An 18,571-nucleotide genomic window follows, 5' to 3' on the forward strand; every position below is an offset into this window, starting at 1 on the left:
AGAGCTTGGCCTGGATATGTTATAGAGCTACAACACTGCTCCTGTCTCTTTCTAAAACCAGAAAAGCCTTTTCTGTTGTTTAAAATGCAAGTATGAGTAAGATGCTTATTGTCTTAAAGATGTCCAGATATAAACCTAGTGGGTTTTTTTTCCTCCCTGGCAGCCATGGTACATGCATTATTTACAACTCCTCAAAGATAGAATCATACATAAAAAATAAAATTAATTTATTTATTCATTAAAGTGGATATCTTTTTTAATACTTCCAGGTCTGATTTAAATATTAATTTTGTATAAATAAAGTTTATTTTGAAAACAGTTATATTTGTTGGTATTCATTTCATTGTTTTTCTGCCTGAGTTCTTACTGAAATTATTTTGAAATTAAGAAAGTTTTAATTTTCGTTACAAGCTAAAACCAAATGAAAGAAGATTCCTTAATCCTGAATATATAATTTTAAAGCAAATAATACAGGGGTTTTTGAACATTAAAATACAAGGGGACTCTGTAATCCACAGCAAAATAATGTTTTGCTCTTACTTTTTTAGAAAATAACACTTTCTATAATACAAAGTGACAAACCATCTACAACACTGCCTTTTATTCCCCTTTGGTTTGGAAGTCATCACTATAAATATCAGCAAGATACTGCACTTCTGTGCCTATTGCCTCACTTTTCTTATTTGCCTTACAATCGTAAATGGTCTTATTTGCAGGTTTTTGAAAGGGGGGGAAAGAAAAAGTTAAATGCTTAAAAATAAAATCCACAGCCACATTAATACTTTTCCAGGAAATGTTAAAAATAGGGTTTGCTTTTATATTTATGAAAGGGATACAATCAACTCATTCTGAAAATAATAATTAAAATAACCAAAAAACCAAACAAACCCAAGAAAGCAAAAACCAAACCATCTCTAGTTTCTACAGACTCTGTAGTGACTACTGTGAAGAAACCGATACAGATTGGGTATATTCTGTTGTTCGACAGGTATCTACCAAGTTACATGTTAGATGATCAGACTGCAATGTTACCCCAAATGAGGGTCATTGTAAGGGCAGGGAAGGAGCAGTGCACATTACAGGAGTAGAAATGAAGTTGGAGCTCTCAGTGAAGGATAGGGTCCTTCTAAGAACAAATATTCTCTGAAAGAGGTGAACTGCAGCAGGCATGGCCTTCAGAAATCAGGCTAGGTAGGCCAACAAAATGGGTGGTGCTTCTGATATCAACATAGCTTTGTCCAAGCATTCCCAAGAGAGGTTAAAAACAAACAAACAGGAAGTCTAAAACTATACTAATGAAGCAAAAAAGTTTCCTATCTATACATCAGTCTCTTCATTTAAAAAAATGTAAATATACAAATTCCAATGACATATAAAACAAAGTTGAAAATGTGAATGGAAAGAGACATGGGTAAAACAGGAAGACTGATGCTACAAAGAAATTGCAAAAACCATATGTACAAGACCCTGTTTTTCCTCGTATGTTATTGATTGTAATGCATGTTTAACAGCAGCAGTTGAGGATGTAGTTCCAGGCACCGGACTGCAGACTCAGCTCCTACTCAAGGTGGTGGACAGCCCCTTGCATTTCGGTCACCAAATGACACTTGATATACTGGTCTCCCGTGGCAAGAGGGGCAGTATCGCACTGTTTGTGTGAGCCTCTTCTGGATTCTGCTCCCTGTTAGTTTTTGTCTGCGGCCGCTGCCCGTTTATAAGTGTCATAGGGATGTTGCAGTAGGTATGCTGGTTACCTATTGAGGTAAGTGGCAGGGTGCCGGTAGGAGGTACATCGTATTCGTAGCTTCGATAATAGTGTTTCTGACGCATCTGTGAATGATATGTGTTATGAAAGGTGGAGCGCAGGTCTGGATGGGCAGTGGCAAGAGCAGTGGAGGTGGCAGCAGCCATGGAAATTGCAGAGACTGTCTGCAGTTCCCCAAAGGGCCCCTGCTCACTGACATCTAAAACCTGCTCGTGTGTGATGGGTTCAATCCTCTTAAAAGGCATTTCGTACTGTAAACGTTTCCAGAACTTGGAATTCAACTTGTTGCATTTTGGTCCATGCCACTTAATGACAGTGAGGAGCTTGATGGTATGTTTTAGGGCCTCAACCTCCTGGTAGTTCATAACTCCTCGCAGTTCACTGCATTCAATCAGTATCACTTTGATTTCGCCTGTGACTAACATATTTCGAAGCCTCGTTTCCAGTTCAAAGATGCTCCAGCCTCTTCTTACCACATAATTTGGAGTCATAACGATGATCAGTCGCTTGCTTTGGTCTACACATCTTGCCACGTCTTCAATGTAGGCTACAAAATAAGACAATTGCTGAAAAAAAACAGTCTAGAAAACTCTGCTCCCATAGGCTTGGGAGAAACAACAGAGGTAAATCCCTGCTCCTAGAAGAGCTTAAATGCTCAAATTTACCAGGTTGGCTTGCAGGACATGGTCCTGGGCAACCTGCTCTGGAGGCTCAGCTTGAGTACAGGGCTAGACAAGATGACCTTGATAGGTCCCTTCCTACCTCAACTATTCCACGATCCTGTGAAACATCTATTCCTGCATGCACTATGTGTTAGGAGTGCTTGCTCATGAGCCATGCTTTCATATCAGTAACTATGTCTTTATTAGAACAAATGTGTCCACCATCATCGTTCCCTTAAAAAGGGCAAAGTCACCCAGGTAGCCAACAGAGCAGCAACTGTGTGCTTAAGGAGCTCAGTCTCAAACCAAAATTATACTCTAAAATATACTGTAGGCTTACATTCTTTTTTTTTCATGCTTACACTACACACATTCACAAAAACAGTGTGGTCTCCTGCAAATGTTCAGTTTGCTATAGATATAAAAAATACTCATGCAGTTGTTTTCTGTTGTGCTTTGCCTATACCAAGCATCCTTTCTTGTCGTTAGTTAAAGATACTGACCTCAGTAGCTGTCTATGTGGTTAAACTGAAGTTAAATGAATATACAAAAAAAAAATGTATATTCTAACATGTGACAGGAACATATAAAAAAAAAAAAAAAAAGATTTACTTGAACCAGCTGGAATGAATTCTGGTTTTCAGTCTCTGAGAATGTTCCAGTACCTCAACTACACATTTATCTGCATTGGACACTCACAGAATTCAGTGCTTTGCTCTGCTGCAGATGTAATACTTAACCCTTATTTTAGTCCAAACATAACTTTTTCCTTCCTGTCTGAATATCCATAACAAATACTTTGAACCATGGAAATTTTTCCAGGTAAGACATCTGTATTTATTCCTAGATATGCAAGGTCTCAAAAAATTTGTGAAAAAATGTTAATTGAATTCATTTCTTTTAATTATGCATGGCCTTTCTGCACTATCTCACCTTCAATCAACATAATACAAAACCACAATCTTCTTATCTGGGAAATACACATTAAGTATGCTTGGTAGCTTATTTTCACCATTCTGTAAGGTAAGTGAGGAAAGATGACATTCTGAAGCAGTAGGTATAGAAATGATACTAAACCAACCACTGCAATCACTGCATTTGCTGTTTAGGGAACACACAAGAATAAAGACATTACTTACTTCCTGTGGGAATCAAATCTCTGTCTGGTATGAACAACTTATATCCATAATGCTTTTCAAGCATATCTGGTAGGATCTCAAGAGCAAATCTTTCTTCTTCTCCAGTTTCTTGATTCCACTGGTCAGGATCCACTTTGGTATAAGATAGATATGCATCATAGTCTTTGTTGTCTAAGGAAAGAGTGGAAGAAAGTAAGTTGGCTTATTCGTTATTCTTGCAGATTTCCTAGGCAATTCCCCAGGAATTACTTCTAGAATTTCCCAGGAATAGTAAACTGTTTAGATAAAATGGCAAGCTTTCACCCAGTATGAATCCATTCACCTTTCCTGTTCCACGTGGTAGAGGTAATCCTTATTTACACAGATGCATGGGAGAAGGCATCCATATCCATAGACTGAAGCCAGTTTATGTATAAACATTTGTGTAAGGCTCTGTATGGAGGAAATCCATTCTACTGTGAGTGACACCTTGTGAGCATAAAGGAAAAAAGTCACTGAAAATAATTTCAGTTCTTCTCTAGTTTTGAAAGGGAAAAGCATGGCGATACCTAAGCTAATGTGCAGTTGTCTCTGTTGCATTCAGTCTTGCCAGATTTTTACTATAGATTTAGGGGCTGAGGCTGAAATGTTCTAAGAGTATGTGTAGGTTTAGTTGTAAAACTCATTGGCTTTCCCAGTCTGAAATTATTGCCAAGCATAAACCTTTGCCGCATCAGCTCCTGATAATTCAGTTTTAATCTCTTGAATTATGTGTGCTTAAATTTGCCAATTTAATGTTGCATTAATGTACATTTTGTTACTTAACAGTGTGCTATTTCATTTCAATATGAGAAATATGAGAAATAAATGTGTTTGGTGTGCCTACTTGAAAGACTGAATCAAAAGAGCCATCATTAATTTTCATTAGGGGGTCAATAATGCCAAGTGCTCTGGAACTAATTCAGTGGAATAAGAGGTCATGTTTTGACGTGTTGTGAAGAAAGCAGAAAAAAATCAATGGCAAGAGTAATGAAACGTTAACATCCTTCTAACTCTCTTGACAACATTATGCACAAGCTATCGAGAATAGCAATTGCTTGTAAAAGAGACCTGACTGAGTGCTTTGCATACTGTGTGTCATAAGTAACATTATATTCAGTCAGTGTTGACTTTATTTACTGAGCCACTCCTTTCCTCATTTTATGCCTGTTTCTATTTTGTATTATTTAGAAAAGCCTGCCAAGTGTGTGGTGGGTGAAAGAGTATAAATGAAATCAATGGCAATAATCTTGGTGAGTCCACTCTTCTTTCTAAGGAACCATGCATACTGTGCTCATTAACGTTTGAAGATGATAAAATTAGAATTGGTTATACTGTTACTATTTTCAAACTTTCCAAACCCATGAAATGACAGTGGGCTCATTCGCTCCCCTGCATGCTTTTTGTGTGATACTATTTATTGGATTGTTGTATCCACAGAAAATCAAACACAAACCAACAACAACAAAAAAAGAAAAATAAGAAAAAGAGAAGCATCGCCTTCTATGTCTCACTCTTTTCACTGTTTTTCTTCAGAGTGTATGTGAAACAATCCTTAACAACAGACAAGCATCTACTGCCTTTGACAATGCCTTTAAATAGCACTGAATGGATCAAGTATGAGATTACCATGTGCTTGAAAGCAGTGCTGCACTGTTGAAAATCTTTGAGTAAAGATGAGAATATATCACTTCTTGAAGGGATAAATAATAAGAAAGAATGCAGTATTCAAACTGTTTTAAAGGCTCAGGGTATTGTCTGCTAAGATGGTTTACAAATCCTTACTTAGAGGGGAAATTATTAATGCTATGCCATTGTTTTCTTGCTTATGTAAATATCACACTAAGCCATTTATTTGATATGTACATTTTTCATACCATGGAGGCAGACAATGCATTATTCCGTATTGTAGGGAACGTTTATTTCTCCTCTAGTTCCCTAGTTTTAATAGCATTTGAAGGGAAAGAATGACCAGGATTTAGGCTACATCTGCACAGATGGGTTCAGGCAATCATGAATTTATTCAAACAGCAAGATGGGTAGTCTGATTTGGGAAACTGCTGGATGCATTAGCACAGTGGTTTCCCTGAGTTATTATACTCCCTATCTGTCAGGGTCATTTTAACTTTTTTTCATGAAAAGTAAATGGATCAGTTTAAAGCAGAATCACCTTATATGGTAATTTTGTAATCTGATGGCCTGGTGTACTGGCATAAGCAGACAATTTGGAAACTGTGAAATGCCTGGGATACACAGGGGATGATCACATATGCCTTTACTTCTATGATATTTATATATTACTCTGCTTTTAGTTAATTAAAATTATTTGAGTTACATAGCCAGCTCTGTGAAACATTTTAAGAACTACCTCAGGCTCTTCTAAGTTAAATGGTCCCACCTACTCCTGCATGTAATGGGTGGGACTTATACCTACCTTCTAAAGAACTTTTCTCTTCATAATTCATTTTTTTTAATGTGCTGTCCCAATGGACTGAGGGGGAGACATAGGAGCCTGCAGACATCCAGATCTTATGGATGAGTCAAACTCTGGGAACTGGGCCTCACATCTTACCAGTCTTTTAGCCATGTCACATGAAAGCAGAAGGCTCTCGGCTTTCCTCACAACCCCTTTGTTCTTGGGGTATTTTCCATGTAAGTATTCTTTTAAGCAATGCATCCAGGAGTTCCCAGACTCCCAGCAAGCATGCAGCAAGTCCATCACAGCTTTGTGTTTTCTTGACCATTTCCTGGTGCATGGAGTTTACCCACAAAAATACTTGGTGTCAGCACATCTGCCTTTTCCAAGAAAAAAAAAAAAGACATCACCAGAAAATTTCTGATCTGGTCCTAATCATAAACCAAGTCATAAAGGATTTAATATTACTAATTATATAATTATGTAGTACGATAACTACAGATTTGGCTGCTTGGTAAGTTCAGATCCTGGACAGATCTAATATTCAGTGCCAGGAAAAAAGGCAAAACTCCAAACTCAAAGCAAAGCTTTTCTTTAAAATGATAATTTCCTTATTTCCCTTCATCAGCAAACAATTATGTCATCTATCCAAGAATTATCAGAATGAAACTGTGACTGATTGTTGCTTGCACTCTGGCTTTATGTATAGATTATGACATTTCAAGGATTTGGTTTTTTCAAGCTCCTGTGCCTTAGCAATAAACTGGAATATAGTTACTCACTGTTTCCTCCCACACTGAGGAAGAAAAATACCTGCTAATAACTAGACACAGGGCTGTTGATCATATCTTCTGAAACCTTTTCTTCTTTCCCAAGGAGACTGAAAGTATTTATCTATGTATACTTTTGTACCTGAAAGTATTCTTATTTCCTTAACCATTTCAGAATTCTTTATTTAGAAACAGAACAAGTTGATCTTGCTTTGACTCCAGGTATGCTGCAGAGCTGCATTATGTAATGGCTGCCCTTTAATGAACAGAGATGAATGTGACATAGAATGTCATGAAACAGCAATACTTTGACACATTTTGGTGTAATAATTTTCCTTTTCCCATTCTTTGCAAATGGACAAATAATCATCTTCTGTTATGCGGGTTGTTTTCTGCTGCCCACAGGTACTATACAGGTACTATACTATACTAGGATGGAGCTCTTCAACTCAATAGTCTCCATTTATGTGAAGGTTTTTTGTATCCATTAATTGAAAATATGGAAACAAAACCTAAAGGAGACCTTGCATGGCCAAATTCAACCAGACTTAATGCAAAAAAATTGTTATTGTACTGCAGAAAACCATGAGAGTGTATGGAAACTCTGGATTAGCTTATCATAATGGGGTCAAATACAGCCCATGCTCAAGTTATGGATTCATTCAGTCCAAAAATGTTTCACAGACCCAAAAACCACTGTTACAGCAAGACTTTGGTCAAAACAGAGTGTGAGGTACAAACTTTGCTGTATCATTTTAACCATTTAATGGAGATGAAAGTGAGGACACTGAGTAATATCAGCCACAGGTCTGACAAAATTATTAGGATCAATCTTAGGGGTAAACATTGAGGGTGAAATCCCAGGTTCACTAGTAACACACAGAAACTTTACTTCATTTAGTGGCCCAGTGTTTTAACCAAAACACCTGCTGCATCACTTCAACATGCATTCTTCAATGCTGTCCATTCAATTTGGAAGAACTCATCCAAATATAGAATATGCTATCATACACCCTGTAAATTTCCACAGTGTTAATCCAGAAGAAGAAATGCAAACTTCTAGGAGATGAAGTTGCAAATGCTGCTTGTTATTCAAAGGATGTGCTCAGCAGCAGTCACTTAAGGGTTTATTGTATCAAAAAATGAAACCCAAACTCTATATATGCATCCATTTTGTTATGAGCAAATGGAATCTTTGGGTAAGTAAATTGCTATCAGACATCTAAGAACTTATCTGTGTGCACGCTCTTTTAGCAGTTACACATGAAGAAATGGTAAGCTGGTGCCTATAGAAATACAGATAAAACTTCCTCTTCTACTGGGACCACCAAATATATTCAACTTTGAATTTGTATTAAAGATGCACGTTTTCTAATAGTTTGCAAGTTGCACCCCAAAAAGCCTGCAGTTTGGGCCTTTGGAGATTTATTAAACCTTAAACATTGCAAATATTTTTGCTAATGGGGGACAGAAGAATTATAAGAATGAAAAAATTAAAATATTTTAAAAAAGCTTCATAGAGTCTACTATGTTAAACAGATGAAAAACTGAATTTCAGCTGGCATATGTTTTAGCACCATACAGATTAATATATTGAAGCAAAGAGAAATCCTACAAAGTCATATTTCATAGTGAATCTTATTTTAATGAAACTGTAAGGCCTAGAAACCACAGTGAATCCATGCTTCTGTGCATTCTGAAATCCTCCAGAGTAATTAGCAGTGCCTTCAGAAATGTTCAGTGACCACATACAGGCTGCTCTGCAGCTAGGTGTAAGCCGGCAACAGGTCTGGCTTTGGCAGATCTTCCATTTCTAGATCAATAGGAAACTGGACAGCTGATTCCCCTCCTTTGCCAGAGCTCATGCCAGCCTAGTAAAGATTCAGATACTCATTACTGGAGTCTAGGAGCAATGTGCTGATTTAACTCAGTTTCAGAATTTCAAGTGGCGTTCTAAGAAATGACAGCCCAGATCCTCCCAGTGCTGCAGGGAGCTGGAGTTGAGCCAGTGGAGGAGGCTTTCCCATTTAAAAAAACATGCTGTGTTCAGGAAAGGTTGCAAAGGACTGGGCTTTCAGTATCTCCAAGAGACTGTAGTGGCTTCAAAATTATGACTATGGCATTTCATAATCTGTATTTTTTTTATTATTTGTGGAGCCACATTTAGTGTACACATTGCAATAGTGTTCATCATCCTTAATGTAATGAAAAATGTGATTTAAATACTTAGTTGAGTAAAATGGCCAAATCCCAAGTCTTCCAAAGTGCTTACACTTTACCTGCCAATAATAGCTATTTCTAAGGCAAAGCACTTAAGTATCACATTCCTAATGACAATTCATATCCATGTGAAGAGTGGGTAATGGTGGATTGGTGGGAAGTTTTGTAAATGCAACACTGAAGAAGAGATAAAAAGAATGCAATCAGTTCTAAAGGGGATCTAGAATATTCTCAGTACACCATAGACCAGAAAAAAACAACAAAAACAATGCTGTTTTGTCCTTACTAGCACATTTATAAAGACATTAAAGCAATCAACATGTATTTCTTTTTTCTCCTTTTTTCCGTCCACATCAAGCCATACTGAATAAAGAAATACCATTTTGAAAGCTGATTTTATAAAGACATTTATGAAAAATCCAAAATACCAGTATTGTTTTCGACATTCCTTGAAAATAATGAGTGAAACCCAGCAGATAAAAACTTAGCCAAAAAAAAAACCAAAAACAGTGTGATGATTTCAAGTGTAAAAATTTTCCATAAGCCATATTTTCCCTGGTTTTCTATAAGTAGAGCTAAAATTTGTCATTGACAGATAGATAAAATATTACTTATTTAAAATGAATAACCGATTTTAAGGTTAATTTTTCCTCTATTTAGTCTAATTTTGTATTCTTAACTAAATGAAAAGTCTAATTTTGTATTCTTAACTAAATGAAAAGTGTATCTCAAACATTCTCAGTCAATCTTATTAACGTGGAGGTTTAAATGTATTACTACTACTGAAGACATTCTACATTTAATATAAGGGACTGATAAATCATTAATCTTCTTTGTTGCTATTGATAGATATGAAAACTGAGAAGTCTTTATAAGAGTTTGTCCTGGGTTCAGTAGTAGCAGTTATTTTTCTGCTTAGAATCATAGAATAGTTAGGGTTGGAAAGGACCTTAAGATCATCAAGTTCCAACCCCCCTGCCACGGGCAGGGACACCTTGATCTAAAACCATCTCACCCAAGGCCTCGTCCAGCCTGGCCTTGAACACTGCCAGGGATGGAGCATTCACAGCCTCCCTGGGCAACCTATTCCAGTGCCTCACTACCCTAACAGGAAAGAATTTCCTCCTTATATCCAATCTAAACTTCCCCTGTTTAAGTTTGAACCCTTTACCCCTTGTCCTATCACTACAGTCCCTAATGAAGAGTCCCTCCACAGCATCCCTATAGGCCCCCTTCAGATACTGGAAGGCTGCTATGAGGTCTCCATGCAGCTTTCTCTTCTCCAGGCTGAACAGCCCCAACTTTCTCAGCCTATCTTCATACAGGAGGTGCTCCAGTCTCCTGATCATTCTCGTGGCCCTCCTCTGGACTTGTTCCAAAAGTTCCATGTCCTTTTGATGTTGAGGACACCAGAACTGTACACAATACTCCAGGTGAGGTCTCACAAGAGCAGAATAAAGGGGCAGGATCACCTCCTTTGACCTGCTGGTCACGCTCCTTTTGATGTAGCCCAGGATACGGTTGGCTCTCTGGGCTGCAAGCGCACACTGCCGGCTCATGTTCATTTTCTCATCTACCAGCACCCCCAAGTCCTTCTCTGCAGGGCTGCTCTGAATCTCTTCTCTGCCCAGCCTGTAGCTGTGCCTGGGATTGCCCCTGCCCAGGTGTGGGATCTTGCACTTGGCATGGTTAAACTTCATGAGGTTGGCGTCAGCCCACCTTACAAGCATGTCAAGGTCCCTCTGGATGGCATTCCTTCTCTCCAGCATAGCAACCAAACCACACAGCTTGGTGTCATTGGCAAACTTGCTGAGGGCGCACTCAATCCCACTGTCCATGTCACCGACGAATATGTTGAACAAGACCGGTCCCAACACTGATCCCCGAGGGACACCACTTGTTACTGGTCTACAGCTCTACATTGAGCCATTGACCAGAACTCTTTGTGTGCAGCCATCCAGCCAGTTCTTTATCCATTGAGTGGTCCACTCATCAAATTGATGTCTCGCCAATTTAGAGACAAGGATGTTGTGTGGGACAGTGTTGAACGCTTTACGCAAGTCCAGGTAGATGACATCAAGTGCTCTACCGCTGTCCATCAGTTCTGTAGCCTCATCATAAAAGGCCACCAAATTGGTCAGACAGGATTTCCTCTTAGTGAAGCCATGCTGGCTGTCACCAGCCACCTTGTTGTTTTTCATGTGCCTTAGCATGCCTTCCAGGAGAATCTCCTCCAAGATTTTGCCAGGCACAGAGGTGAGACTGACTGGTCTGTAATTGCCCGGGTCATCCATTTTCCCCTTCTTGAAAATGGGGGTTATATTTCCCTTTTTCCAGTTGTCGGGAACTTCACCTGACTGCCATGATTTTTCAAATATAATGGACCGCGGCTTAGCAACTTCATTCGCCAGCCCCTTCAGGACCTGCGGATGGATTTTATCAATACCCATGGACTTAGTATCTGGTGCAGTGCTGTGTTTTTTACTTTAAGAATGGGAACAACGCTGATAACACCGATGTTTTTAGTTGCTGCTTAGTAATGTTTAGTCTGACCAAGGACTTTCTGAGCCTCATGCTCTCCCAGGGAGGAGGGAAGCCAGGAGGAAGCAGAGACAGGACACCTGATCCAAATTAACCAAAGGGGTATTCCATACTACAGCACATCATGCCCACTATATAAGCTGGCGGCAGTTACCCAGAAGGGCTAGGTCACTGCTCGGTCAGGCTGGGTATCAGTCGGTGGGTGGTGAGAAGTTGTATTCTCTTCCCTTGTTATTTCCCTTATCATTATTATTATTGGTGGTAGCGGCAGTGATTTGTGTTATACCTTAGTTACTGGACTGTTCTTATCTCAACCCATGGGAGTTACATGCTTTCGATTCTCCTCCCTGTCCCTCTGGGAGTGGGGGGAGGAAGTGGGAGGAGGATCGAACAGCCGCGTGGTTTCTGAGTAAGAGGCTGGGCTTAAACCATGATGGACTACTAAAAAACCTTACTAAAAGTTGAAAGATGGCAATAGAAGTTATTCTCTTGGTTACTATAAATTATTTACAGGTCAAACACCAAACTAAGAAAAAATGTTTAGATACCGAAGGACTGAATGTTAACTACCTAGCAGAAACTTAGCATAACAGTTATCTATGAAAGATGAGAAGAAACTAGGTACTATTTAAAAAAGGAGAAACTAGGAAGTGGTGCTGATGGAAAGTGTTACGTAAACTCTGAAAAATGGAAGAAACATCAAGAACTGATGCTCTTACTATGGTCTTAATTCAGCAAAGCAACTAGTTATCTGTATAAAATACATGCTCAATTTTATGTGCATTCCTTAGTTCTCTTGATACCAGTGACAGTGCCTGCATCTTAGCACTGGGTTAAGTATTTTGAAAACTGGAGCTGAGACAGCCTTGATCTAGGCAAAATCAGTGAAAAGTTAAGTATATCATTATAAAAATATATATAATATAAAACCCCTCAAGGGACAAATGGCTTGGAACAGACTTTCAAACCAAGATCTTTGAAATCGGATGCCAATATGCTGTGTTCATCTCACTTACCTTGGAAATATACAGGTGCTTTGGACTTCAGTAAAAAAAATATTCCAAATTTAGAACCATTTGACAGACCTTCTGGTTAAGTAACAGGAAATACCTCAGTTTTCATTGATTTATATATGGTAGTCTTTTATTTTTTTTTTTTTCTATTTTACATCTGGACTTTATAGCTATCTTTCAGTTTGAAATCTAAAGATGTTCTTGTGTTATTGTTGGGGGGGTTTCATATATATACATATATATATGCTACACATGTACTTTAGATGCTAGAAAATAGGACATGAGAAAAATATAGAAGTTTTTATTTGAATTAGTAAGTTTCATGGACAGAATCTAGAAAAACCCATATTCACTTGAGACATAAATTGAGGTTTTATGGTTTAAATTGTATTTCAGATGTAAATAAATAGCATGAACAAGAAATAAGAGAAGTATTTCTTCAACAATAAAACTGTAATAAAATAAGAGGAAACACCCTTTTTTGTAACCAGTAATATTTAGAAAGATGAAAGCTGCATTTTTCTAAAGGTGATTTTAATAGAATTTGAAATTGATATTCATAGAGTAGGATTTCTTGTTGCCACAATTTGCCAATAGCCAGTAAAACTACATAGACCGTGGTGAAGCTGTTATTAAAAACTTGCTCTATGGGTCCCCAGGGAAGATTCTGTAATTGCAAAGTCAGTAACTTGAGCAGTAATTTCAGTTTAGCTATACCTGCATAGCATAATCATTAACACAAGTGCTTTGGTGGCGTCTAAACCATTGGTTAAAGTTATATTTGCAAGTTAGCAACTAAGTCACACTGAAGCATTAAGAATCTCAAAATGTTGCCTTTCCTTGCTTTATAAGAGGTTTACTGGGATGAAACCCAGGAAACCACTAACAAGTATATCCTACCTGCTCTTGTTTTGTACAGTTAATAAGACTGTACATATCCCATAGATCTGTTCATGAACCATGCTAGTATTTGCAGATAAATAATAAGGGCAAAAATATGATTACTTAAGGTTTCACAGGTGCAACAGAGACTTCAAGGCAGAAACTGTTTCATCAGTCTCCTAATCTGAGCAGATTTTTCTTCTCAGCAAGCAGCAGAAATTCCTCTCAAGAAAGTGCAACCAGCCCAGCCACGAAACAGCCACTATGTACCAAATCCAAACAGAATTTCCTCTTAAGATAGAGAGCTCACCAGTGACACATTTTAATCATGGTAGCAGCAGGAACCTGCAGGTCTGAAAGTGAAACACAGAGGAACGCCCCAGCCCTGTCTCCCAGGTGCATTTTCTGGCAGCACACCAGCTATGCAGAGGCTGTCTTCCTTCAGTTCACCAAGGAAAGCTGAGAATAAGATTGAGGACACCATGTAGAGCTCTGGCCCAACATTGTAGAAACAGCTGATGGGACCTAAAGGCACCAAGGGTCATTGTGAAGGTCATCATATCAGCTGCTAAGCAAAGCTCTCCCTTCTTTCGTTCTTGAACCTAAAGCTTGGCTTCTTGTCAGCCTAGTTGTGAGAAAGGGTATTTATGTAAATTTAATTAAAAAACTATTTACAGCATATTTGTTCAGACTTTAATTGCTACTTTTTTATTCTTATGAATTATAATGCCAGCCTCTTAATGTTTTTTGGTTTTGTTTTTTGTTTTTTTAGTCATAGTGTTCTTGCTTACTAATTCATTCATACAAACACTTCCACCCGTTTAAATGGTTACTAATGTACCCCAATAATGGTAGCAGCTGGTGCCTGCAGATTGTTTCTACTGTCAACTGTATCATATGCTCTTTCCTCTGAAACTGGACTTGGGAATGTAAACACATATGTAAGTTCATAATTTTGAGTAATCTTGCCTATCTGACCATGTCCAGAGGTTTTCAGTCTGTCATCTGTAGACTTGTGGATTTATCCTTAGTATACCTTACATCTGGCATACAGACATCTGCACATCTACTGGAAACTCACAGGTCTTGAAATAGCAAAAAAAAAAAAAAAAAAAAAAAAAAGTTTGAAAAAAGCTGTTTTGGTGACTTTCAGCTTCCTGTCCACTATAAGGCAGCATCATAAATGGTGCTGCTTAGAGAAGTGGTCTGACTCCCTTCACCCTCACTGCATCTGCTGTGGCTGTCATGCCTGGGGACTGATCCTTGCTCAATTTAATAAAGCAGCAGCAGTCTTCAGGTAAAATCCTGGGAAGATTTCCATAGATTTTAGGTGGCCTGGAAGTCAATTTGTATGTAGGCAAAGAGTAGATTTCTGTACAGTGGTAATATCACAGAGTGCAAGGTAGAAAGAAGTCAGAGCATGTGTTGACACAGTTGCTTGTAAATGTTTACTTGCATTTTTAATCTTCTCAGTTAAAGTATGTTTACTTGTTCATGAAGTCATTTAAAAACTGGAAAAAGCAGCCAAAGAAGATCCTTGGAAAGTAAAAATACATAAACTAAGACACTAAAACTAAAGGCTAAAACACTCCTCAAAGGATGAACGTCACATAAAATCCTTGTCCTGGAGCTGAGTGTACAGCAAAATAGAAGAAAATATAAATTCTAAAAGTAGTTTTCACTAATAGTCATTACGGTGCACTTTATGGACAAGGTGTTTTAAAATAACCTTTTAAGTTTAGAGCTGCAAAGCTAAAAAGGTTGCCTGATGTCTAGCAATGACCAGAAGTTCCTATTTAAGTATCTAACTGAAAATTTTACTGTTTTTCAGAATAATACTGGATGTTTCTTTGGTTGCATACTACTTCAAAGTAACATCTTCATTGTGTCTATGGAGAGATTTTGAACTAAGGTTCTCCACTTAAACAGATTTGGGAATTTCATCCTATCAAACTGGTAGGCGTGAATTACATCTCTGAGATGCAAGGCCATAGCAAACACCTGCAGGTGAGAAAGCTACAGCTTTGCCAAGGGTTGGAGTGTTCCTCTTGCTCTTGTGCTCCAGCTCTCAGGGAATCTGTCAGACATTCACAGTGAGGTCCCCTGATTAAACATCAGCATGTCATTTTGCATTCTTCCACACTGAAGGTCATGACAGGGTGTCTGTCACACAGTCCCTCAGTATGGAGTAAGCTCCCAGGAGGCTGGAAAGCATGGGCACAGAGTGGGAGGAGAAGCAATAAAATTTGAGCTGGATTTGATAATATTCTAATTTAGTAGGAAAGGCAGGAAATTTGCCATGAAAAGAAAAAAGGGGGCTGCAATGCCCATTCCCAGAAGACAATAAAGGCAAAACTGAGCTATAGTGTCTGCAGGAGTGAGAAAAAAGCAGAAGGAAAGTCTAGTCCCCGAGATGAGAAAGAAGATGGGGAATTCAAAGCTGCAAGCTAGAGAAATGAGCAGTAAGCAGGGATGATCATTTGCTTAATTTACAATACCCTTACAGAAAATTATGTTAGCTGTAACAGTTAAATACTTTGTTTTAAAATTTTTCTCTCAATTTACCCATGCCTCCCACAGAAATGTGTATGTTAGCCTGAGAAAAACTGATGTATCTAAGGCTTGGAAAGGAAAGAGGAACTGTGATGAGATTTGATATCCTGAAGGGATTGTTCTCTGATCAGGGAATAAATGAATTTTAAAAGAGATTTTCAACTGAGAATCTTAATTGCACCTCACTTTTAGAGTGTTTCAAATCTTCTCTAAGTACAACATAGCACACACACACAAAAAGAACCTGTGATATTTTGATGTTTGCTTTTCCACATGTTCTCCTGTATGACAGAACATGGTGAAAATTATTAATAATATGTGGGCACTCTGCTGCTGCACTGCAAGAGGTACAGCTAGAAGAGTTCAGCATTTTCTATCTCTCAGCAACAAACTAAGCCAAAGGAAAGGATGTCACTGTATGTCTGCAATTTATTTCTGCAGAAGCTGTGGCTTGGTCTTCTGTGGGGCATTTTCTCTCTGCCTTCTTGCTTTTTCAAGAGTGCAAGTGAAAGAGACAGAATAAGAAAGTTCAGCTGCAGTAACTTTATTTGCACAATGGGTTATAACCACGTTGCTAGCACGCTGAATACAAGTAGAAGCATTAAGAATCTGAAAATAGTATTTGTATTGCTATATTATTGTGATCAAGCACCAAAGCTATCAGTCTTTTCATTGATCATCTAAGGAGAATCCATGCTTTACCTTTTTTAACAATGACCTTTGTTCAGAAGGATAAACTGAATGGATATTGGTCTTTCTCCTTCTGAATCCCAGAACAGTATCCTTTAGAGGTCATTTTTTTGTTGTTTAAAATGTGCAATTAAAGTATTGATGTTTCTAGAGGGGCAATGTTTGAGATGGGAAAAGAGAGAGAAACAAGCGTGTAACACCTGGCAGAGCAATATTGCAAAGGGACTGGAATGACTTGAAATAACAATAAATGACAGCAGTGAAGTTAAGATACCTTCCTGATACTGAGAGAGAAAGCATTCAATTGCATTTATTTAAACAATTATAATCAAACTATTTCTGCATCGTATTATATGACCATTATAAAATCAGCACAATTCATGCAAGTAAGCATGCTCATTTAAGCAGGGAACTGCTTGTGGAAAAGAGAGGATCTCAGCTCCTGAAAAAAAAGGTGTCTGCCAAAATCATCCTGAGTCACAAGCCCTCTGGGCCTCAGTTTCCTCCTCTGTAAAACAAGTAGAATAACCTGATTTTTTCCTCCGCTGAGTTGCTATATTAATGAATCCTTTTTGTAAATCCAGTACAAGGATACAAAATGTTCTAATGCTCTTTAGCTTGTTGTTTTGAGCATTTTCTATTTTGAATGCTTGTGCATTTTTAGATGGGAGGCAGAAATGGGTTATTCCCTACTGATTTTATTATGGAAATCTTTCCCTTATATAAGGACCTCTAATTCTGCTGCTGATCTTCTCCCTTATCAGTGACAGATTTTGCAAGTGCTTGCTTATTTTAATTTATTTTACTATGTTACAGTGGCTTCTCCCCACAGATTATTGCCTTGAACTGTAAAATAACTTTTATTAGTATTTCAGTAAAAAAGAAGGTCCTGTCACCAAAGATGTAGTAGTAGCATAAAACATCAGGAACTCTGACCCAAGAAACCAAACCTAATTAATCAGAGCCTGCAGGTCAAACCAGTTCACTGTTTGACAGCAGTATTGATTAGTAAGGCTGGAGGCAAAGACCACCTTTCTCTTGAGTGCTTAAAAAGAGAAGAAAATAGGTGCATACATTTGACACAAACTGGTGCATACACTGTGGATTACTTTTGTTTAGGCTGGGTGCCTCTGAAACACAGAACAACTTTAATGACCATTAACAGCTCTTTCAGTGACTAAGTAAGTGAACTCAACAAAATAAACTGCTGGGTAGATTCCCAAACACTTGGTACAGTGTATTGAAACTGATCAATTTAAACAAGTAGTAAATTGAGATTCACTTCAACCTCTACCTATTTGGTGAATACAATTAGGGAAGACTCCCTAGCTTCTGGAGAAGTGAAGCTGGCTTGCAGTACTGACAGAAAGTGAAAATCTTTAATGCATCAATGTTGGTAATTTGCATACAGTGTAAGGAATAAAAATCTGAAAGACTTGGGTGCCTACTGGAGCTCCAGAGGGCAGCAAGTACATCAGCTCAACAATCACTGCTGCTAATGTGCTGTATGAGGAATGCATATTCAAGTCAGTGCCTAATGCAGTGAGAAATAAAAACTGCAGTTGTTAACACATCTTGAACTGAAATGAAATTTGGGCCTTGGTGGAAAGAACTAAAAAAGCATACTTAGAAAGTAGGAAGCATACTAAGAAGCTGCTTACCTCCATCTAGCTCTTCAGCTCCAAAATGATTCCTGTAGAAGAGCATAATCTCTATCTTGTAACACTTGTAGACAGTCACTAAACAAACGAGCAGCAGCAGAATAGCACCAAGTCCACCAGCAAGCTCAACTGTGTACATCAGCTCTGCAAAGAATTACAAAATGCAGTAACCACCACATTCCAAAGCAGAGAAATATTAGCAGCAGATCTCACACATTAAACATTAAAATAAAATAATGAA

The 18,571-nt window shown here is 38.2% G+C and overlaps 1 protein-coding gene across 3 annotated transcripts in view; it reads right to left on the minus strand.

Annotated features, from left to right (window-relative positions):
- Positions 1–790: 790 nt before the first annotated feature.
- The window catches only part of IL1RAPL1 (interleukin 1 receptor accessory protein like 1), a 721,418-nt gene continuing 703,637 nt past the window's right edge, over positions 791–18,571 (minus strand). For all 3 annotated transcript variants that reach the window (XM_061355103.1, XM_061355105.1, XM_061355104.1), the window contains 3 exons: positions 18,331–18,474; positions 3,567–3,737; positions 791–2,312 (listed from right to left, as the gene is read on the minus strand). In XM_061355103.1, coding sequence (XP_061211087.1) covers positions 1,594–2,312; positions 3,567–3,737; positions 18,331–18,474 — 1,034 coding nt within the window. In that variant the 3' untranslated portion in view covers positions 791–1,593. The remainder of the gene's footprint in view (positions 2,313–3,566; positions 3,738–18,330; positions 18,475–18,571) is intronic.

This window comes from Neopsephotus bourkii, unplaced genomic scaffold (assembly GCF_033783945.1).
Source record: "Neopsephotus bourkii isolate Nb327-2 ecotype Australia unplaced genomic scaffold, CSIRO-AGI_Nbou_v1 NB_780, whole genome shotgun sequence".
NCBI lineage: Eukaryota > Metazoa > Chordata > Aves > Psittaciformes > Psittacidae > Neopsephotus > Neopsephotus bourkii.